Below are 23,627 nucleotides of genomic sequence, written 5' to 3' on the forward strand. Positions count from 1 at the left end.
TTTGCATACTTGTTTACCATCATGACCCCAGTCTGTAAAAAGGAGGAGGCAGCTCTATCAAGCATTTTGACTGAATTATGGCCCCATTTCGACTTAGAATATGCTTATTGTAATGTTAAAGTTTGCGTACCACCCCAGATATTTTCAAAGTCCATTGAGATATTGCTTTGATATTTTGCATACTTGTTTACCATCATGACCCCAGTCTGTAAAAAGGAGGAGGCAGCTCTATCAAGCATTTTGACTGAATTATGGCCCCATTTCGACTTAGAATATGCTTATTGTAATGTTAAAGTTTGCGTACCACCCCAGATATTTTCAAAGTCCATTGAGATATTGCTTTGATATTTTGCATACTTGTTTACAATCATGACCCCAGTCTGTAAAAAGGAGGAGGCAACTCTATCAAGCATTTTGACTGAATTATGGTCTCCTTTCGACGTAGAATATGCTTATTGTAATGTTTAAGTTTTACTCATAGCTTATATTATACTATCAAGCACTGAGAATAGTCGAGCGCGCTGTCCACTGACAGCTCTTGTTTGTCAGTTTTCTCAAAAGTAGGCTACTGTTTTTCACTTACGACTGTTTATTTCTGTGGCGTCGTCGTGTCAGTAGAACTGGTCGAAAAGAGTGGAATTCAACACGACAATAACGAAAATGATCCTGTTCGTGGGCGACAGTGGAAACACTTGCTACCGTGCACGCCCTCTAGTCCAGGGTCGAGCGAAACTCAACATTTTCACATGTTACAAGTACAAAGTTACGATATAACGACATCCGCAGGCCCCGTGTTCACAAAACAGTTTCAATCTCAGCTGTCGTTTATATCTAAATAGCATGTTTAAAACTAAATTTTAAGTTAATAACTATTTTCAGGAATAATGTATACATCTATTTATGTCCCTGCTATTTTTAAGTGGCTATTCAGTATTGATGGTCAGTCTCAGTTGGAATTTAACCATGAAGTTATAGTAAAATTGATATTAAAATTTCAAACTCAAACTCAGCTGAGACCGAAAATGTTTTGTGAACACGTGGCTAGATGTATAACGTTCTATCCCCGAGACTAAGCGTAGTCCGCCCGTATTCATCGAAGCCGAGTCTAACGAACTGGCAGCTTCGTCGGGAAAAAATGTATATTTTTATCGATTGTTAAAATAGTGGTTTTGATAACATAAAAAACCTACGTCCCAACATCATGTTTACAGAAATCTAGTCACAGTAGAGGCATCTACTAACAGATTTAGATTCTAGATAGTCTATACAAAATTATTTAGACTCTACCCATTACAAAAAAAAAATCGTAGGTCTAATTTAATAAATACAATAAAAATTCTTTAAGGATATCAAAATTTGGATATTAGAATATCAAAACGTTTGATTGTCATGGAGTGTTTTATGGTTGGGGGAAGAGAGGTGCCAAGTTTACACAGCTATCCAAGTGCGATTTTCTTTACATTCCCAAAAAGTGGCTTTCAATACATACACTTTTATAATATTTTTTTAAATTATCATATATTATGCTTACTTTTTGCTACAAAAAAATAAATATTTTGGGGCAGAAATTATATGGGCAGTGTGTCCCCATGTAGCTACGCCACTGTGAATCGCGGGACTTAGACTTACTTGAATTCCGCGGGATTGTTACGTAGAACTCATGTGACGGATGTTGATTGGATACATAACAACTGCTTTTAGCCAATCAAAATTCGTCTCGTCATCAGTAGCAATTCACGTGAGCTGAAACGAGAAGCGGTCAGTTCAACGGACATCCGCATCAGTGAGAGCAAGAAACTACAATCTACACAACAAAATTCAAAATGCGTGAAATTGTGCATATGCAAGCTGGACAATGCGGTAACCAGATAGGTGCCAAGGTATATGGAAACATGATGATATTACAATTTTGAAGTTTATTGATAAAAGCGTTCGTAGGACAGATCTGGCCGATGAAAAATAGGCTGGAGTAGAAAATTTAAATATCCCCAGCCCCAGTGCAAGCAGTTCTTTTTTTATCTAAAAAGAAAAAATAAAAACAATATACCCCTCCCGAAGACGTTTTATCCACTCCCCCCTCCACAGCCCGGTTACCTCAACATACCGCCCCCCCCCCCCCCCCCCCCCCCCCCCCCCCTCGCCATTGGCCCAATGATTGGGTCCCTCCAAATAACACCCGCCCCAATTCATCAGTAAAATACCCCCTCCCTGGCTTGAGAACTACCACACTACAAACAATATTCACCCCCTCCTTCCGTCAAGGCACCCCTGTTCCCGTTATCAGTAGTAAATAACACCCCCCCCCCCCCCACACCATCCAAAAAAACCCTGGCTTTCATGAGCAGGTGGCAGTAAGGTACCTAGGATAATGTGTGGGTCCATGAGCCATATACACTTGAATATTTTACAATTATAATGTTTTCTTACAAAAAAAATGCCAAAAAGTCATTTTGAAATTTTTTTTTGCACTGTGACAATGAGCCATTGGTGTTTATGAGCATTTTGATGGTATCAAGTCAACTCGTCCCCCAATTTGGTCATTTCGTCCCCCTCATGATAAAATTTGGTCAACTCGTCCCCATTTTGGTCAACTTTAAATAATTAGGTTTGATAAAATGATAAAAAAGGAATATACTGAAAATGTAAGACAATTAACTGAAATAATATATAAAAGAATAAATACAATGCCCTTAGTAATAAAAATATATATAATAGAAAATCTAATTAACTTTTTTAAAAATCATAGTAAAAAAAGATAGAGAGAGCAATAAGTCCTTATCCCTGGTCGTAATAAAAGAAAGTTATAATAAGAAATACCATAAAGAATAAATAAACAACTAATATCTGTCAAATATGTTTTACTAAGAATAACCAACATGCTTTATATTCATCTTTGTCATTAAAATAAAAAAAAAATACTTCAAAAGTAGGAAGACTGTGGTTTCTAAAAAAAGTAGAATGAGCCTATACCTGCATATGAAAGGTGTTAAAGGTTATTAATCACATTAAAAGGCGTTGATTGGGCTGATTGGAAGGTGTTAATGGTATTTAATTGAATGAGAAGTTGTTGATTGACCGAATGAAATGTGTCAAAATTTTCCTCTAGTAGAATTAATGTGTTAAAAAACCAAACAGAAAATCCTTGTTAAATCGATCATTTTTAAAGCAAAAAGTTGATAAATCAAACGAAAACTTATGTATATTTTTAGCATAAAATATACTTATTTGAAAGAAAAAACGTCTTAATTTATCATACTTCGATTTTTTTTCAAAAATACGTTTTAAAAAGGGGGACAAAATGACCAATTTGAAATTGCCGAGGGGGACGAAATGACCAAATCGGGGACGAGTTGACTGTAAATCCATTTTGACATGTGCATTGCTTCCAGGTCTGTATTTTTTTTCTTTATCAGTGATTGTCCGTCTTTTGTGCAAGTGAATACTCTTTCAGAAAAATCTTGCTTCAAAGCCCAGTTGCAAGGATTGAACCTTATTTTTAGTCTTATTAGTTTGCATTTAGCCTATTCTGACTGACTGTAATGCTATTTTTAACTGACAAGGTGTTCCCCATAATGACAAAGTTCACACTGAGGTTAACGGTTAACATGGTCTTTTTCTTGTCCAGGCTGAAATTTTTTAGCTCACCTTAGCACGAAGTGCTCAAGCTGAGCTTTTGTGATTGCTCTGTCCGTCGTCAACAGTTTGACTGTTAACACTCTAGAGGTCACAATTTTGGCCTAATCTTAATGAAACTTGGTCAGAATGTTGCCCTCATTAAAATCTTGGACGAGTTCGATATTGGGTCATCTGAGTTCAAAAACTAGGTCACCAGGTCAAATCAAAGGAAAAGCTTGTTAACACTCTAGAGGTCACAATTTTGGCCTAATCTTAATGAAACTTGGTCAGAATGTTACACTCATTAAAATCTTGGACGAGTTCGATATTGGGTCATCTGAGTTCAAAAACTAGGTCACCAGGTCAAATCAAAGGAAAAGCTTGTTAACACTCTTGAGGTCACAATTTTGCAGCATTCCCACTGACTTTTTGAAAAGTGGGTACATGTACCCACATACTTCAGAAAATGTGGGTACAACATTTTCTTCTATTTGTATGGAATGTACCCAACTTTTTTATCATGTCATGATAAAAAAGTTTGGTACAAATCATACAAATTGAAGAAAATGTTCCAACTGAAACAAAATAATAAAGAAGTATATGGGAAGTGACTTTTATTCAGCCTGTGTTAGTGACAGTGGTTTGTTTTACACATGCACCGCAGGGATACAACTTAGAAGTCACTTCTCCTTATAGAAAAGTGGAGAGACTTCTAGTTGAAAAATAGAAATTTATCATTTCTAACTCAATATAACTCCCCACCACACACACACCCACCCAGCAAGCTTGTGAAGCAATTTGAAAAGATGGCTATAATTTTCTGTTTATGGATAAAAACTATTGATGTGACCATTCATTTTCTTAGATACATCATTTTCCATGCAATGAGTTTTTCTTTATTCCATAATTCTGAAAAAAAAGCTGTTTTCAAAAATTAAAGCAGACGCTGGTAGGTATTACCCACCGAGATTTTATAACATTTTTTTTTGCTGCTATATGTAAACTCGGCGGGTAATACTTATTTAGTATGAACAGTATAGGACTCGAATAAAAATGAAAAGTAATTTGTAGAAAATTGCCCGATGAAAGTCAGTCTGCCGGTCATTTTGTAAATATTAATAAACAAGTCTCTTTTACAATGGAGACCAAATAATTGTGTAGTAGATGCCAGCTGACCACTTAATTATTCGACAACTTGTTGAAAAAACGTCCTAAAACATTGCACATGTTGACAATTACCGGAAAGTGTCAAAGATGTAAAAGCGTCATTGATTGGCTGAATACTATCGTGTCTAGTTTTACGAATAATTTGATTCGCTGTCACAGTTCTCGCGAAAATCTCACAAGTACCTGGAGTAGGCGGAGCTTAAATTCTGCTATCGGCATGTAAATTCAACTCGTCTTGACACATAGCAAATTGTCAACAGTGTGTAAAGCGGTAATTTGCGTGTGCGGATCAAAAATAATGTCTGGTTACTTGAATTTCGGCTCTTTATGGACGAACAATGTATTTTCTGTCAGATTATTTATGCGTGGCGTGCATTGTACCCATGGAATTTTAAAACTTGCATGCAAGTGACTTTTTATGCGTAAATTACGCGGATTTTCGCGTGAATGGGAATGCTGTTTTCAGGGTTCCCACGCTATCCGGTAAAACGGGAAAAGTCTGAGTTTCAAAAATTGACTCCCAGCCGTGAAAATACCGGGAATTTGGCGAAAGAACGGTAAAGGTACGGGAAAATACCGGGAATTATCCCATTTTGCTAAGGGAAGTAATTCATGATTCAAAATGGCGGACATGGATGTCATTTCAATTTCCTTTTTCGAAAATACCAATGTTTTTGCAGGGTTCGCACAGGCCTTGAAAAGTCCTTGAGTTCGATAGTAGTCCTTGAAAATGACAAAAAGCCTGGAAAAGTACTTGAATTTTGAAAAAAACTCCTTGAATTTGACTTTTCACTCCTTGAAAATATTCTTTCCGTAACTTTGCTTTGCAAAAAGAATTTAAGGCTTAAAATAAATCGGAGAAAATGAAAATAAATTCGTGAAATTGCAGGATCGGGTCACTCGTATGCTATTATAGTGGTCTACGGCCACACTTTATCGATATTTACAGAGTGCTATTTCTACTATATCACCGTTTGCATGTTTCTGTTTAAAAAAGTACGGGGAATAATAACTCGCAATTTTTAGCTATTTGCGAGTGTTTCCAGTGAATTAAAATGAGTAAGAAAAATAAACCTGTTTACTCAAGTAAGCGGGAGACAAAAGACGAATATAAACAGTGGCTTAAGCCCTATAGAGCAGACAGAACGAAGTGTATTTGTTCGTCGTGTGACAAAATTTTGAGGTATCATTAGTAGGAGTGCGCTTAAAATAACAAGAAAAGCGATAAACCTCAGCAAAATAGTGAATCACATCAATCTAATAATCGAATTACGTCATTTTCAAAAGTGATGGTTGTTTTATTTTTGCATTACATAATAAAAGTTGTTCAGATTAGGTCGTGGTTTTGAAAAAAAATAGTGCTTGAAAAATTGTAAAAAGTCCTTGAAAAGTACTTGAATTTTTGTCTGTGATATTCTGTATGAACCATGTTTTGTGGTTGATGAGCCTATATAGGTAGCTATGCTTGAATTTTTAAACAGTAATTTTAGGCTATCGGTCATTTTTGTGTCGATTTTTAAGAAGCCCTGTGAAATTCCGATTATTTTTTGAGAACAATATTGCAGTGTTCGAAATTCACGGTAGTCCGACAGCCCGTGGCTACCAAATTTCAGCTCGGGCTACCGACTTTCCACAGGTACAAGCCCGACTGGGCTACCGAATTTTCCTCATTTGTTTAAAAAAACATGCTAATTAAACGAGTACTGCATCGTGATTTTCCAGACTGAGAAACGCTTATGGAATTATTGGTTTTTGCACTCTTACGTGTTGACAATCAAACACAGTGTCAAAGACGTAACCGCAGTGCTAATTGGCTGAATACAATCACCTCTAGCGTAACGGATAATTTGATTAGCTTTCACACTTCTCGCGAAAATCTCACAAGTACCTGCAGTAGGCGGAGCTTAAATTATGCTGTGTAAATATGTATTCAGCACTCGGTATTACATCTTACAAATTATCATCAGTCCGAGTTGCAGTAATTGGTAGGGCTGTCATCGATAGAAACGATATCGATGTATCAACGATATTTTTTTGTCGATCGATTATCGATTCCCATTTTCAAAAATCGATATTTTACAGAGAGAAAAAACTATCCAGATAAACACTCAGACCCTCAAAAACAATTAAGCTTACAAAGTTGTAAATTTAGATAAATGCAAAAGAGAAGTGAAGGCAAAATAAAAATGAAAGATTTTATTAATTTTTATTTGTTTCTTTTATTTTCATAAATACAAATACAACACAATCAAACAGTAATATGAAAAGTAGGCAATAAAACTAAAAATAGCATTTACAGGAAGGTATATAGTATGCATATGAACAAATAGGTTGTTAATCTAACTTAATAATCGATATATCGATGTATCATCGATATTTGTCTTCTGATATATCGGTATCGTCGATATGCCTAAGACCAAATCAGTGACAGCCCTAGTAATTGGCGAGTGCGGATCCTAAAAAATCGGGCATAACACTTTAGATTTCGTTTTGGCAAGGAGTGTCATGTCCGATGCTTTTGGACTCTGACGATGCTGATCTGGACTGGAGTATTTCGAGTTAAAATTTTTCAAAAACATGGCAAACATGTACAGTATGTCTTTTTTATTACTTCAAACATGCATAGAGATGTCTGTAAAACAAAATGTTATATGGTGCAAAAATTATGTATTTTAAGGTGTTAAAGTTCGGGCTAGTGAAATTGGTGTCGGGCTTGGAAAATTTATAATCTGGTAGCCCGAACGGGCTATTGGATTCAATTCTGAATTTCGTACACTGATATTGTGAAAATCGTGATTAGTGACACGCTTGAATTCAGTGATCAAACATCAACTTGACTGAAAAAATTTAATTGCTAGAAGTGTATCTAATATTATATAAATAATGTAGGTGGCACCAGAGGTGTAGTTATTATGAAGGAGTTGATTAATTTTTCACAACATGCTAGACAAGTAAATGATTCATAGTTTCCTTGAGAAACAAAAGCTTGAGAACAGTAAGGAAACAAAAAGAAAAAAGAAAATTTGCAGAGCCTGTATTATTAAGTAGAAATTTTTAAGCAATATCGGGCCATCATGGCCCTCTTTTCTTATATTTTTACACTGAATCTAGAAAAACTGACGGGAACGTACAACCCGATATGTCGTACAGAGGTCCTTGAAAATCGCAAAAAGGTCCTGGAAAAGTCCTTAAATTTCATAGACTAAAAAGTGTAGGAACCCTGTGTTTTGGTCCAATCTTAATGAAACTTGGTAAGAATGTTACCCTTAATAAAATCTTGGACGAGTTTGATATTAGGGCATCTGGGTTCAAAAACTAGATCACCAGGTCAAATCAAAGGAAAAGCTTGTTAACACTAGACGTCACAATTTTGGCACAATCTTAATAAAACTTAGTCAGAATGTTGCACTCTATAAAATTATGGACAAGTTCGATATTGGGTCATCTGGGGTCAAAAACTAGGTCACCGGGTCAAATCAAAGGAAAAGCTTAACACTGTAGAGGCCACATTTGTGACTGTATCTTCATGAAACCTGGTCAGAAGTTAATCTTGATGATCTCAAGGTCCAGTTCGAATCTGGGTCATGTAGGGTCAGAAACTAGGTCACCAGGTCAAATCAAAGGAAAAGCTAGTTAACACTGTAGAACAATCTGACTGAAAGTACTTGATCTTCTAAGTGAAGATCTGAGAATGACCTATTCACATTTGTCTTCTGTATATTTTTGGATTTCCAATATTGCTATTTTTATTTTCGCAGATCTATTTTTATTTGAACCAATCAGACGACTTGTTCGAAAGTCAAAGAATAAGAAAAATTTGCAGTCAGTCCAGGGCTTGAACCCGGGACCCCTCGCTTACAGAGCATTGATGGTAAAAATACATTTTTTAAAAACACGCTGAAATGTTACAAAATGCGTTTTATGATCGTCACCTATGCTCAAAACATTGTGAAATGCTAAAAAAATTTTGGGAAAAACTAGCCAGGGGGGGGAAAAAGGGGGTGTGGAGGTCCAAACCCCCAAAGTGTCTGTGGCATCAATCCCAAACAAGAATAATTGATACAAAAACATTTGTAAACTGTGACCTTCCTCATCTCAGACTCACGCCTCAGTTTTTTTAACCTCTTTTTGACTTGGGTTGCTTTGTATCGCAAGGATCCCCGGGGGGCACAGCTTAAAAACAAGCTTTGTTTTGTTTAAATTTTGCGAAATCGTTGATTTCCCTTTCTTATTATATTGCCCTGCAATTTGTATCAACACTGGGTTTGTGAACTTGATAATCGGGGCAGATCGGATAAAAATTTTTGGGATTTGTCCTAGGCTTCGCGACATCTGCCGGGGCTGTCCTCATAAAATGATGATATGTTGAAGCTTTGAACTCTTGGCCCAGTTTACACTGCCTAGCTATAGTAGTACATATACTTGAAAAAAAAGTCCGTCAGTTGTATCGACGGTATAAACCTCTGTTGACTGAAAAAACCCCAATTTACACCAGCAATATGGCCTGAAAAACCTAAGGTGGGAAAAGTGTTACTTCTCATAAATTAATTTCTTTATTGGGGGTTTTTGGGGTTTTTTTTTAGTCCCCTTTTAAAAAAGTTTGGGAAGTTAAAAAAATTTTCACACTGTACATGGAAGGGTTTTTTAAATTTTTAAATGGGAATTTATTAATTTTTAGTTTTTTGGGGGTTATCTCAGATGAACACGGAAAAGATCCAAATAACTACCACGGAATTCAGACTTACGCTTTAAAGAATTAACGTTTTTACAAAAGCTCGGCGGGAAATAGTTCCACTGCATATTGGGGGACTTGAGCCTGGTACAAGGACTCTGTCAGATCTGCCCTTTGGACAGATTTCAGACCAGATAATTTGTGTTTGGGCAAATGGGGTGGGAAAAAATTTTGGGGAAAGGACATTACACAGAAGGGTGAAATTTGTGGACTCGTTTGGACGTTTTTACGAAAGGAGGCCCAGAGCGTGACTGTCTTCAGGATTCCAACTTCACATTCCCAGGGGGTGGAGGAACTGGTAAAAAGGAAAATTCCCACTAAATCCGTGAAAAACCCCCGACAAACTGAACACATTTTCGTTTGCCACACCTAAGGGAAAATTTAATCAAATTTCACGAACCTGCTAAGTCACAAGTACGTAACACTCCTTTCATTTTGACCAAAGCCTTTTTGTCTTTTCTAAAGCTGTACAGTTCTATTCACACTGTTAACAATAGAAAGATACCAAATGAATTGCCATACTGCAAGCAAGCGTAGTTAACACATTCTCAGTTGTGCCATCACTTAAGGTAAGTTTCGAATTTAGGCAATAGAATTATAAAATCACTATTGGACTAGTGAGTAAAAAAAATTATTGATGATCAGGTTGAAGCATCTCCAGTGAACGTAATTGTAGAGGTGAAGAAATTCTGTAACTGTTAGAGTATTTGTACTACAGTTTATATGTATATCTACCAGGTTATCATAATAATTATAAATGTTAAAATTCAGAAAGATTCAAGTCCAGAATATATTTATGTCTCCACATCACTGTAGTGGGAGACATTGATTTACTCCTGTCTGTGTGTCTGTCTGTCACAAATCTTGTCCGCGCTCTAAGTCTTACATTTCTCATCCGATCTTCACCAAACTTGAACAAAATGTGTTTGCCATTAAGTCCAATAACTGGAAACATCGGAATTATGGCCATTGAATTACCGAAAATACTGATGCCAATGATACAGGTTTTGGTGCATGATTACAATGAAGAATGTCAGTCTAGATGATTAGGCAGTTGTGGGAGACATGCGCTTTTCTCAAAAGCAGCTCTAGTTTCTATATATTTTTTATAAAAACAAACTGTTAATACACAAGTTTTTCTATATTTCAGGTATCCGACACGGTAGTTGAACCATACAATGCCACCCTGTCTGTCCACCAGCTTGTTGAGAACACAGATGAGACCTACTGTATTGACAACGAGGCCTTGTACGATATCTGCTTCAGAACCTTGAAATTGACCACTCCAACCTATGGTGACTTGAACCATCTTGTCTCTGCCACCATGTCTGGTGTAACTACATGTCTCCGATTCCCAGGTCAGCTGAATGCCGATCTCCGTAAATTGGCCGTCAACATGGTTCCCTTCCCACGTCTGCACTTCTTCATGCCAGGATTTGCACCTCTTACTTCTCGTGGTAGCCAGCAGTACAGAGCTCTCACTGTCCCAGAACTCACCCAGCAGATGTTTGATGCCAAGAACATGATGGCTGCCTGCGATCCACGTCACGGCCGATACCTCACAGTTGCAGCCATGTTCCGTGGTCGTATGTCCATGAAAGAGGTAATCATGGGTGTGGGGGATAAATATTTAACATATTTTCTGAATATTGATATCAATGACATTATAGAAAAAAGCTGTCAAACTCTCCAGTGAATTGGTTTACATGTACTTGGGTAGTAGAAATTGGGTAGAAAAGATCATTCACAAGTCATGTAATTAAAATTTGTGTAGCCATGGAGAACGTTTTTGAGAAAATCATATGAATTTTGACTTGATGAATGAATTGCATAAAAGAGCTTCTTTAATGACCATGTTTTGGCAAAGATTATAGTTGCAGATCATTTGGCACAAAATTTTACACTGAAAAAAAAATATGCAAGTTGGTGAAAACACAGTTCGAAATTTTGAAGTGAAATTCAATTGTATATTTTGGAAAAAGTGCTATCGCATGTTAAATAGAGTAAAAATTTTATGTTTAGGTAGATGAACAGATGCTGAATGTACAGAACAAGAACAGCAGCTACTTCGTTGAATGGATCCCAAACAACGTCAAGACAGCCGTTTGCGACATTCCACCCAGGGGTTTGAAGATGTCCGCAACATTTATAGGCAACAGCACTGCTATCCAGGAACTGTTCAAGCGTATCTCCGAACAGTTCACCGCTATGTTCCGTCGTAAGGCTTTCTTGCATTGGTACACTGGCGAGGGTATGGACGAGATGGAGTTCACTGAAGCAGAGTCCAACATGAACGACTTGGTGTCCGAGTACCAGCAGTATCAGGTATGTATTATACTATTATTATGATAGTTTACAGTTGAAAGTAGAATAATAAGTTAAATAACATGATAGGGGCTAAATGGTCCAGTTGCTAATTTTGAATTATCCCTTACTGCTGTGTGGGGCTGTAAAGGTCACTGAATTCAAATCACTTGCACCTCACCGATGTGGGTTCAAGCCTCAGGGTGTTTAATTCTTCATGTGAGGAAGTCGTCCAGCTGGCTTACAGAAAGTTTGTGGTTCTACCCAGGTGCCCGCCCGTGGTGAAATAATGCACGGAGGAGCACCTGGGGTCTTCCTCTACTATCAAAGCTGGATAATCTCTGTATGACCTGTAATTGTGTTGGTGCAATATTAAACCCAACAAAAACTCCAAATCTAGATTTTGGAACAGAATTTGTTCATGTGAGGAAGCCATTCGACTGTCTACACGAGATCATGGTTCTACTGGGATGACTGACCTTGCCTGAAATACTGCCTCGAAGGCACCTGGTGTCTTCCTCTACTGCCAAAAATAGGAAAGTCACCATGTCATAGAACGCTTGTGTGACTTCAGCGCAAAGCTTTAGGACGGCTTTCGAAAAATGTATTTATTGGCATTTCTTGATACAGTTCGATAAATAAAAACTACTAATTCTTTGAACTTTAATATAGCTTTTAATTTCTTTAGTTTTTTGCAGTCTTTTTAATTTTTGATTATTAAATTGATGCATCAACTGTTAAACAGTGTTTTGTGCAAATTTATGACAAATGTGCAGTAGTATATTTTTCATGTGCGTTTTTGAACAAGTCAAAATATATTTCAGCGAAGTAGCATGTTAGGTCAAAGGAAAAAACATTTAAGAAATGATTTAAAGCAGAATTGTTTCTTCAATTTATTTCAAAGTGGCCACACCATTGGAATAATTTTGTAAGGATATCGCAATGAAGTCTTAATTAAAATGTCATAATTGCATTGCTTTTTGATTTAATAGGATGCCACCGCTGAGGAGGAGGGAGAATTTGATGAAGAGGAGGAAGACGGAGAAATGGCCTAAATTAACATTCCATCATGAACATTTGTGAAACAAAAATCATTGAACTGTCATCATATTTATTGAATATTAGCTCAGTATTTTATCAGCATTAATCTTAGAAATCATATGGGACATTTTTGAATTCCAAGATGAAAGATTTTTCTACATGTGTATTTTTTGAATTTTTGAAAGATTTAAAAAATAAAGCAACCTAATTTTATTTCTCAGGAAAAAATAAAAGGCAGTATTATATATGAAATTGTTGGGCTCTTAAAAAACTTAGCTCACCTGAGCACTTCTGTGATTGCTTTGCGTCCGTCCACACTTTTCTTCAAACAACAGCTCTGAAACCGTTGGATGGAAGTTGATGAAACTTGGCCTGGATGTTCCTGGATGGTGGTCCTCTTTCAGTTATTCAAATAGTTCCGCTTGGTTGCACATATGGGCATCAAAGCTAAAACTAGAAAAATCTAACATCTCTTAAACCGCTGGTCCGATTTCAAAATAATTTCACACAAATGGTCCTTGTGTAACTCTGTCAAGATTGTTCATATTTTTATGATTCATCAAAAAACTGGTAGCCAGGGGGCATGATCACTTTTCCTTAAATGTATATAGTGGAAATTTTAAAAATCTTGTATGAAACTTTTGGTCCAATTTTGAAATAATTTCACACAAATGGTCCTTGTGTAACCCTGTGCCAAAATTGTTAAAATTATTATGATTTGTCAAAAAACCTGGCTGCCAGGGGGTGTGGTTTCTTTTTCCTATATTTATATAGTGAAAAGTGAAAAAATCTTTTATTACATAACTGTATTCTGTTTCTCTGATTGGCTGCTGAAAACGGTTCAAAAAGTAATGAGTACATATCATATCAACTTCTCTTGGGTTATAAATAGATCGAAGTAGGTGCTTGGAAAATCAATATCAACCTATTATGGTCAAAATTTATTTCTTATTTCTTTATTAAAGATACAATTGTAATAACAAGACTGACTTAAGAAATAATAAATCTGTTCCTATATTTTATCAGTTAATAAAATATGGGCAGGAGTTTGGATGCGTAATAATTAAATCACGAGTGCGTAGCACGAGTGATTTAATTATCTGCATCCAAACAACTGCCCATGTTTTATTAATTGATAAAATTATTGGAACATATTTATTATTTCGATTCTAACAACGCAAATTATTCGCATTTTACAGTACTACATTTTCAGCGTAATACGTCATTCGGGTCATATGCTGTTACAATTTACCCCCTATGGTTAGAAAAAGTTGCATAGCCAATGTAACGTATACATATTTGTTTCTTTTTATCAGAATTTTGAGAAGTATTTATAATTTTTAAATCTAACAGCTCCCAAACTAATTATGTCTCCCCCAGGAGACATATTGTTTTTGCCCAGTCTGTCCGTACGTCACACTTCATTTCCGAGCAATAACTGGAGAACCATTTGACCTAGAACCTTCAAACTTTATAGGATTGTAGGGCTGCTGGAGTAGACGACACCTATTGATTTTGGGGTCACTCCGTCAAAGGTCAAGGTCACAGGGGCCTGAACATTGAAAACCATTTCCGATCAATAACTAGAGAACCACTTGACCCAGAATGTTGAAACTTCATACGATGATTGGTCATGAAGAGTAGATGACCCCTATTGATTTTGGGGTCACTCCGTCAAAGGTCAAGGTCACGGGCCTGAACATGAAAAACCATTTCCGATCAATAACTAGAGAACCACTTGACCCAGAATGTTGAAACTTCATAGGATGATTGTACATGCAAAGTAGATGACCCCTATCGATTTTGGGGTCACTCCATCAAAGGTCAAGGTAACTTGAGAACCACTTGACCCAGAATGATGAAACTTCATAGGATGATTGGTCATGCAGAGTAGATGACCCCTAACGATTTTAGGGTCACTCTGTTAAAGGTCAAGGCCACAGGGGCCTGAACATGGAAAACCATTTCCAGTCAATAACTTGAGAACCTCCCGACCCAGAATGTTGAAACTTCATAGGATGATTGTTCATGCAGAGTAAATGACCCCTATTGTTTTTGGGGTCACTCCGTTAAAGCCCCAACTTTTACTGCCCTGGTAGTAAATTTTGTAGGAGGAGCCTATCAAATAGCAACGCTACACTGGGATGTCAATTAACTAAAAATAGTTTGCTTATCAATGATTCACCAACAGATGTAAACAATTGCCATGCTGTAGCAGACGAAATCAAAATATGAACTTACATTTAAAGGCCATATGTTCTGTTAATCCACATTACCCAGATTTCTTCTTTGAAATTATTGGTTTTTCTTTTTTTAATTGGTACACTGTATGTTCTTTCTGGATTTCTTTTGTAACTAATAATTTTTTCAGAAGTAGAACCTCTGTTTACATTCTCATTCCAGTCTAGCAATGCCAAATTAATCCTCATTTTATATGTACTTGATCCAAATGATATCCTTTTGTCCACATATTGTAACAGTGCATTATTGAATGATTCCACGTAATGTGTATCCATGCAAAATTTGTATTTTTCAGCATTTTTATAGACTTGCAGTCCTTTTAAGAAGTCTGTCAGGATTTTTTCAGCTGTTTCACTTTTGATCAAATATCTGGAACATTCATAATTTTGGTCAGTCTTACACCTCGATGTAAGAAGACAGTTTTCGTGATCGCCCTTATAGTGATCTATCAAATTCAAAAGATTTTTTCTTAAAATATCCGCATTATTTTGACAATTTTTCATTGAATGATACACATGAGTTCTAACAGAAGCACCTTTATCCGAGAGTTCTTCATGCCAAATTTTTCCGTGAGTTGCTTTTTGACCAGATGTTATTTTTTTGGCAGCTTTTGCAATTGACTTTGTCATGTGCCATGAATCAAGGGCATTTTCAGTTGGGCTCCTTTCCTCTTGAATGTACTTATTTATTTGATTATTGTTATCATGTGCGTGAATATTGACAGGGCAAGATTGTTCATCCAAATTTTGATAAATTCTTTTAACTCCAATAAGCTCGTGTCTTTGAGAGCATGGGTCATCATCCTTTTTTGACACAGTTTGTATGTCCAAAACTTTGCTTGTTGCCTGTCCTAGGCACACTATATCACTAAATGCTGCATTTTTACGCCAACAATGGCGTGCGTCAGTAAGTATATTTATTCCAGTAATATTTTCGTCATCTGGCAACATAGCAGCTGTTGATGCAATTTCTTGTTGTAATGCGTTTTCCTTAGATTTTTTGGTTTCTTGTGAAATAACTTCTTCATAAGATTTTTGAAATTCTTTCAGGTATTTTTCTCCCATGTCTCCAATATTTGATGCCTCGCAAAATTTGCCAAATTGATTTGGTAATATACCAGATGAAAAGTATCCATGAGCAATCCTGGCATTCACTAGGAATTTGCCATTTTTCATGTGTGGTGATGATGTCCATGAAATGAATGCTGAGAATCATCACATTCCATATCCATTGACATGATATGCCGAAGCATTGTAGTCCCTCTAACTTGTAAACTTTGAGGACACCTTGACGAGTGTGACTCAACTTGGGAGATTAGTGTCCGTAAAGAAGTCGTACTTCCAACATACAGCTGATCAGTTTTGGCATCTTCTTTCTGTATTTCTTGGTACATGTACATAGAACCCTCAACATCTGTAGGATTTTGATTTCTATCTCTTTCACTCGGAATGTTTTGGTTTATGAAATAATCAAACACTCTGTGTAATAATTCAAATGTAGACACAACATTTAACTTTCCTTCACCAAGAAATATTTTCAGTTTATCCATTTTGTTCAGTAATTCAATTTTGTCATTTTCCTCCTTGTAGTAATACTCTAGTCTTCCTCGAAGTCTGTTTTTGGCTAATTTCTGCTTTCTGTTAGATTCTTTTCTGGCTTCTTTTGAATGGGATGGAAAGTCCTGTCTTTCTTTTCTGAGGTCATCTCGTAGTCTTTTTAATGGTGGCTGCTCATTGATAATATCCATATTTTGTTCATCCATTTTATATCAGTTATGACAAAACTAGAAAAATTGCATTCCTCACAACTTATTAGATTAAAATGAGTGAAACCTAAAATCCAGCATACTCATTTGACATTTCTGACACTGCTGGCACTGGTCCATTAATTGAGATAATGTATCAATCGATGTAGAAATAATAAACTATTAAAGTCTGGAATGTAGAACAATAAGCACCCATTAACAAATGTTGCTGTGGCCAAAATTATCAGAGTTTGATAAAAGTAAACACTGCAAGTGTGCATGTTTGTGAGGAAAGGATGGATTCTAATTTTGTTGCAAATGAGAAAAAAAGATATACAATGGTCATGACAAATGAACAAATTGAAATCACAGAAGGATTTTTTAATTTTAATGGATGGGACATACTTATAGAACATGATGATACATACTCTCCTAGTGCTGTTAGAAGCCAGCATGTTGATGAATCTAATAATGCAGATCCAGAACAGATGTCTGTAAATGTATGCACAACTTCGACAGAAAATGACGGTAACTGTGTTTTGCAACAAGAATCAAACGTTTGCCAACCAGCAAATCAAGATAAATCTAACCAAGAGGATAGCCAAAGTGATCAACCCAGGGATGACATTCCATGTGTATTTTGCTTGAATTTTCCATGTGTGACTGCAAGTCCACAGTCATGGCTCGGGAATGGTCTAACAGCTCGTCCCGGGAATAATATCATCAGGAAAAGATTGTACAGAAAGTTTTGGACAATGCTAGATCGGAGAGGTTTATGGAGTAATACTGTTTATTTGGAAAGAAAAAATAGTGCTATGACAGAAGCTCATGTTGAACTGACACAAAGGGAGTTGATGCCAGATTGTGTATTAAACCAGGTTCGGACACTGTATCCAAATCCAAAAGGAGTACCTTACATGGGACATTATTGGTGAACCATTGTATGACAGTAAAACAGTATAATTTTACTCATAAAACTTACAACTGGATTTAAAACTTTAATGTAAATACACTGAGAAATAAAATATAATGATCTATTATGATATTTTATCAGTTAAATACCAGTTACTTTTCTTCAAAAATAAATAAAGCAAAGCTTTACATGTAACTGGTGTTGATTTCATTGATTAATGACCCTCTCTGCTGTTTCAGGATTGTTTATAAACATTACCACGTGGGAACTGTCTCTCCTGGGTTCATGACCCCATTAGCTCCTCCCGGCAAATTCAAATTTTTGGCAGTTGGTTTAAATTTTTTTTTTTGAAAGTATACTTCACAATTTTTTGTTTGTAAAAATAATTGCACCATTTGATAAAGCATGTTTCAATGTATGTTTATGCAATTTTTCATTTTAAAATTAACAGTAGTTCATTCAAAATTTTGAAAAAGGGCTCCCTGATGTGAAGCATGTATAATTTACATAGAAACCTGCCCCAGCGCCATCTTCTGGCTTTTATATGGCAGTTGGGGGTTTAAAGGTCAAGGTCACAGGGGCCTGAACATTGATAACCAGTTCCGATCAATAACTTGAGAACCACTTGACCCAGAATGTTGAAACTTCATAGGATGATTGAACATGCAGAGTAGATGACCCCTATTGATTTTGGGGTCAGTCAATTAAAGGTCAAGGTCACAGTGGCCTGTTCATGTAAAATCATTTTTTGGAAATAACTTGAGAACCACTTGACCTACAATGTTGAAACTTCATAGGATGATTGGACATGCAGAGTAGATGACCCCTATTTATTTTGAGGTCACTTGATCAAAGGTCAAGGTCACAGGAGCCTGAACAGTGACTTGAGAACCAGTAGGCCAAGAGTGTTGAAATTTAGCGGGATGACTGGACATGCCAAGTAGATGATCCCTATTGCAGCCAACCATCAGTGTCTCTGACTTTCGCTCCTGACCCCTATTGACTTCTTGCCTATAGGACTTTGCATTGGGGGAGACATGCGCTTTTTTACAAAAGCATTTTCTAGTTATGAAGAGAATCGTCAAATAAAGCGAGTTGACCCTGTGTTACAAGTTACAAGCTTAACTTTATATGACGTCACATCATTATGTCGTCATACTTCATGTCATACATTTATGACGTCACTGCTAAATCTTAATTAAGCTATTTGAATTAGCTTGTAAAGATCAAAACGTGTTTTACGGTCCTACACATAAGTCAATATGACATTTATCATATTTATGTTTTTGAGATGTTGTTTTCAACCGTTTTGCCTTGAAATAATTTGTATGTAATGGAACTGAATCTCTTATTTCACAATCATAGGGGGTGAAATGTAACAGCCAACCATATTTTATCGTAGATTCATGTATAGGCGATTTTGCTATATGTTTATATACCAATTGACCTTACGCCAGATAGCCTGTAGCCACGCCTACCAGTTTTCAGGGGGAACAATTCATGCTAGGCCCGACAAACAAAGGAATCAAATGGCGACGGCAGAAATATTTTGCCGGACATTCTAGTTGATTTCGGCGTACGCTACCTCAATTCACACGTATTTCTAAAGTGAAAAGACAAACAATCGTTAATAAGTGGATGTTCTGTAGCGAAACATAAATTCTACAAAAAAAACAACGATACGTTGTTGTTAAAAGCCGGGAACTGCACCCGAGTATGAGGAAAACTAAACAAGACAGGGGGCGAGCGGAAAAACACGTAAAAAAGACGGAAATCTCTGAAACCATTATAGTTGATTTTGTGGTTTTTTTTAATTGTCCGTGTCTTTTTCATTATAGAAACGTCAAATTTCGATCTCCGGAAATCATGTAGGGTATGACTATATTAAGCAGACTGGAACATTGATTTTTATTAATTAAGGTTGAAATCAGACTGTGGATTCTGAATCCTATTTCAAAATAATTAGATAAATTAAACAAGGTAATTTACATGTAAAAATTGTCACTTGTGTCATTTAAGAAACGTCGGATTTCGAAATACCGGAACTAATTTAAGATGCTCATATCATTGTTCAACATTATTCAGATACATAGCATTTAATGTCTAATACTTAGACATGATGTGTTTTAAGTATAAGTAAAGAAAGTTCTCTTATTAGAATTAAAACGTGTAAATGATAAATAAATAAGATATAGTCCAAGGCGATGATATAGTCCATACTCATATTTCAAGACATATACCGGTGGCGCATCGCAGCTTAAAACAATGTTTGAGCCTACCAAATTTCTTTATAAAGTATACAGAATGAATGTATAATTTTTTGTTTAAGAACATATCTTCTTTATACGAAATATGCTATTTTTTCTGGAATATTAGACGAAGTTTACGCTGTCTATTAAAATGAAATTTAGAACGAAAGCACACACCGAGTGCTAAGTCAAAACTTTTGAGCGCCTGGAAAATTGTTGATTAGACTCATTAAAAATAATCTTATATTAATCATAGTTTTTTTATCATGTTTATTATTTGTTGTATTATCACCCAGGTATGACTTAACATACACCAGTGGGAGATTGATGTAAACCTTAAAAAATGCATAAATCATGTTTCGGGTACATTAAGGCATAATATTTACACGTTACCATTCAAGTAATATAGAACATCAAATACTTGTGTTTTATCAGTACATACCAGTTACTCTGGTGACTGATGGAATATTTTTACTATTGAATAAAGAATACTAGGCACTTTTGTTAAATAAGAAAGTTAATTTTCATAGAATTTTACACTGATTTAAATGAAATAATTAAAACGTTATAACACAATGAGTGCTAAGTCGAATTGCTTTGCTTTTAAACACTCTTATAAGATTTTTAAAATCAACTATTCTTGAGGACGTCCACAGAGCCTGATACATCGTTGACAATATTCGAGATCTGAGAGTGGATTTGGAAAAGGGAAGCGCTCTAGTATTACACTCTCTTCCCTGTGTCTGATGTAAAGGTGTCGTAACGTCACCTTTTTACCATTTTGGACGATTTTTCGGTGGTATTTATATTCTTTGACTGGCGAGTCCGGCACTAAGTTTGACGGACAAAATGGCGGCTAACAACAAGGCTTATCAGTTCTGTTATCTGATTGGTCAGTTGGAACCTGTCAATCAACACTGGCGTAAGGTCAATTGCTGCAGATCGTGTTAGAATGTACATTTATTCATGTAATAAAACAATTACTGACTTTTTAGTTCACCTGAGCCAAAGGCTCATGGTGAGCTTTTGTGACCGCTCAATGTCCGTCGTGTGTCCGTCAACATTTTCTAAAAAAATCTTGAAAACCACTGGGCAGAATTACACCAAACTTCACAGGAATGATCCTTGGGTGGCCCCCTTTCAAAATTGTTCAAGAATTGAATTCCATGCAGAACTCTGGTTGCCATGGCAACCGAATGAAAAACTTTAAAAATCTTCTTGTCCAAAACCACAAGACTTAGGGCTTTGATATCTGGTGTGTAGCATCATTTAGTGGTCCTCTACCAAAATTGTTCAAATTATTCCCCTAGGGTCAAATATGGCCCGCCCCGGGGGTCACATGGTTTATATAGGGAAAACTTTGAAAATTTTCTTGTACAAAACCACAGGGCCTAGGGCTTTGATATCTGGTGTGTAGCATCATTTAGTGGTCCTCTACCAAAATTATGCAAATTTGGCCCCGCCCCAGAGGTCACATGGTTTATATAGACTTACATAGGGAAAACTTTGAAAATCTTCTTGTAGGCATAGGAAATGGAGATCAATATAATTGCATCTGTACTAATCCTACCAGGTGTTCTGTATTACAAAAGTGCTTCTATTGTGACATTTTGATACAAGCAAACTGTATTATCTGCACTATTAATTAATTACTGGTACTTTATTTTATTATTGGCTTGCTAAAAGTTAATTTTTTACCATATGTTAGTTGACAAGGGAAGTAAACTAATAGATATCTCTGCTTATAAGTACTAGCCCAAGGGAAGAGTTGTCATTCTTTGTGGATCACAACTTTAAATTAAAAATGAAAACTTCTGTTATTGATATTAACAAAACTATCATATACTTCACATTTGTGAATTCAAGGACTTGGAAATCAATTTCTAGACTTTATTTAATGTATTACTATCATTGAAAATTTTAGGGTCTATGTCTACTTCTTGTACAAAACCACAGGGCCTAGGGCTTTGATATCTGGTGTGTAGCATCATCTAGTGGTCCTCTACCAAACTGTTCAAATTATCCCCCTAGGGGCAAATTTGGCCCCGCCCCGGGGGTCACATGGTTTATATAGGAAAAACTTTGAAAATCTTGTACAAAACCACAGGGCCTAGGGCTTTAATATTTGGTATGTAGCATCATCTAGTGGTTCTTTACCAAAATTGGTCAAATATGGCCCCACCCAAGGGGTCGCATGGTTTATATAGGGAAAATCTTGTACAAAACCACACGGCCTATGGCTTTAATATTTGGTATGTAGCATCATCTAGTGGTCCTCTACCAAAATTGTTCAAATTACCCCCTAGGGTCAAATATGGCCCTGGCCCGGGGGTCTCAAGTTTTACATAGACTTGTATAGGAAAAAAAAGTTTAAAAATCTTCTCTGAAACCACAACACAGACCTTTTATATTTGGTTTGTAGCATTGTTTATGGTCCTCAACCAAAATTGTTCAAATTGTACCCCTGGGGTGAAAAGAGGCCCTGCCCTGGGGGTCCCAAGTTTTATAGACTTATATAGGAAAAAAACTTTAAAAATCTTCTTGTCTGAAACCATGCGACCTAGGCTTTTGATATTTGGTATGATGCATTGTCTAGTAGTCCTCTACCAAAATTGTTCAAATAATGCCCCTGGGGTTAAAAGAGACCCTGCCCTGGGGTCACTTAGTTATTACGTGAGTTATAGGAAAAAATACTTAAAAAATCATCTGATCCTATTTCCTAGACTGTCTAATTATAAATACCTGATGACCCCAATTGAAAATGATGTGACCATGACCTACTGACCTATATACCTGGTTTTTTTTTAAGATACAGCCTTGAAATTCTGATGACATACACAGTTTTGCACACTAATCGTAAAACTGAATTTCATTGACCATGAATTCACCTACTGACTTTCTTAATGTTTTATCATCAGTTTGATATTTAAAACATCGTTACATGTAGCTCATATTACTCAGGTGAGCGATCCAGGGTCATCATGACCCTCTTGTTCATAGGTTGATATCAGGATTTATCAACCCTCAAAAAGTTGTATTCACCTCGCCTTCGGCTCGGTGAATATAACTCGATAATTGTATAGTATGAAACTGCTGGTCCGATTTTGAAATAAATTCACAATAATGGTCTCGTTAACTAAAAAAAAACATGGCCGCCAGAGTGCATGGTCTATTTTCGTTGAAACTTAAAAAATCTTGTGTGAAACTGCTGCCTGATTTTGAAATAATTTCACACAAATGGCCCTTGATCAATTGCTAAGTATTGGATTATCGGGCACACGCGATTGTGATATATGCGGTTTTGAAAGTTTTCTGACTGAAGGGAGAGGTCAGAACGAAACAAAAACATAAATGTGCAAGCCAATGTTTTTAATTTTTATGATACTTCAGTAATTTTCAGCAGGCCCGACAGGGTAGCTTATTAGATGAACAGCTGGCCTGAGGTAAAATCAACTGGCCACGGGCTAGCAGGCCGGCGGTTAAATCGACCCCTGCTGTTTACACTAAATGCCAAAATTTCTTCTGTATTCTTATAAATCTATCAGAATATTTCTCAACAAAATCCAGGGAAAGTTTGAAGCTGTTTATCTATTAAAGGTGGTTAAACAGATTTTGATCAAG

General features: G+C 36.3%; 1 protein-coding gene across 1 annotated transcript; it reads left to right on the plus strand.

Annotated features, from left to right (window-relative positions):
* Positions 1 to 1,823: 1,823 nt before the first annotated feature.
* On the plus strand, positions 1,824 to 13,104 carry LOC123555047 (tubulin beta chain-like). Its single transcript, XM_053547031.1, has 5 exons — positions 1,824 to 1,860; positions 10,043 to 10,083; positions 10,665 to 11,117; positions 11,537 to 11,839; positions 12,811 to 13,104. The coding sequence occupies exons 1-5, from the start codon at positions 1,824 to 1,826 to the stop codon at positions 12,871 to 12,873; spliced, it is 897 nt and encodes a 298-aa protein (XP_053403006.1). The 3' UTR covers positions 12,874 to 13,104.
* Positions 13,105 to 23,627: the final 10,523 nt, after the last annotated feature.

This window comes from Mercenaria mercenaria, chromosome 7, assembly GCF_021730395.1.
Source record: "Mercenaria mercenaria strain notata chromosome 7, MADL_Memer_1, whole genome shotgun sequence".
NCBI lineage: Eukaryota > Metazoa > Mollusca > Bivalvia > Venerida > Veneridae > Mercenaria > Mercenaria mercenaria.

Excerpts from the sequence above, each read along its gene's own strand:
- LOC123555047 (XM_053547031.1), top strand. The coding sequence starts at position 1,824 with ATGCGTGAAATTGTGCATATGCAAGCTGGACAATGCG. Across the intron at positions 1,861-10,042 it reads TATGCAAGCTGGACAATGCG|CAAGCGTAGTTAACACATTC; the intron begins GTAACCAGATAG and ends CCATACTGCAAG. Across the intron at positions 11,118-11,536 it reads GTCGTATGTCCATGAAAGAG|GTAGATGAACAGATGCTGAA; the intron begins GTAATCATGGGT and ends TTTTATGTTTAG.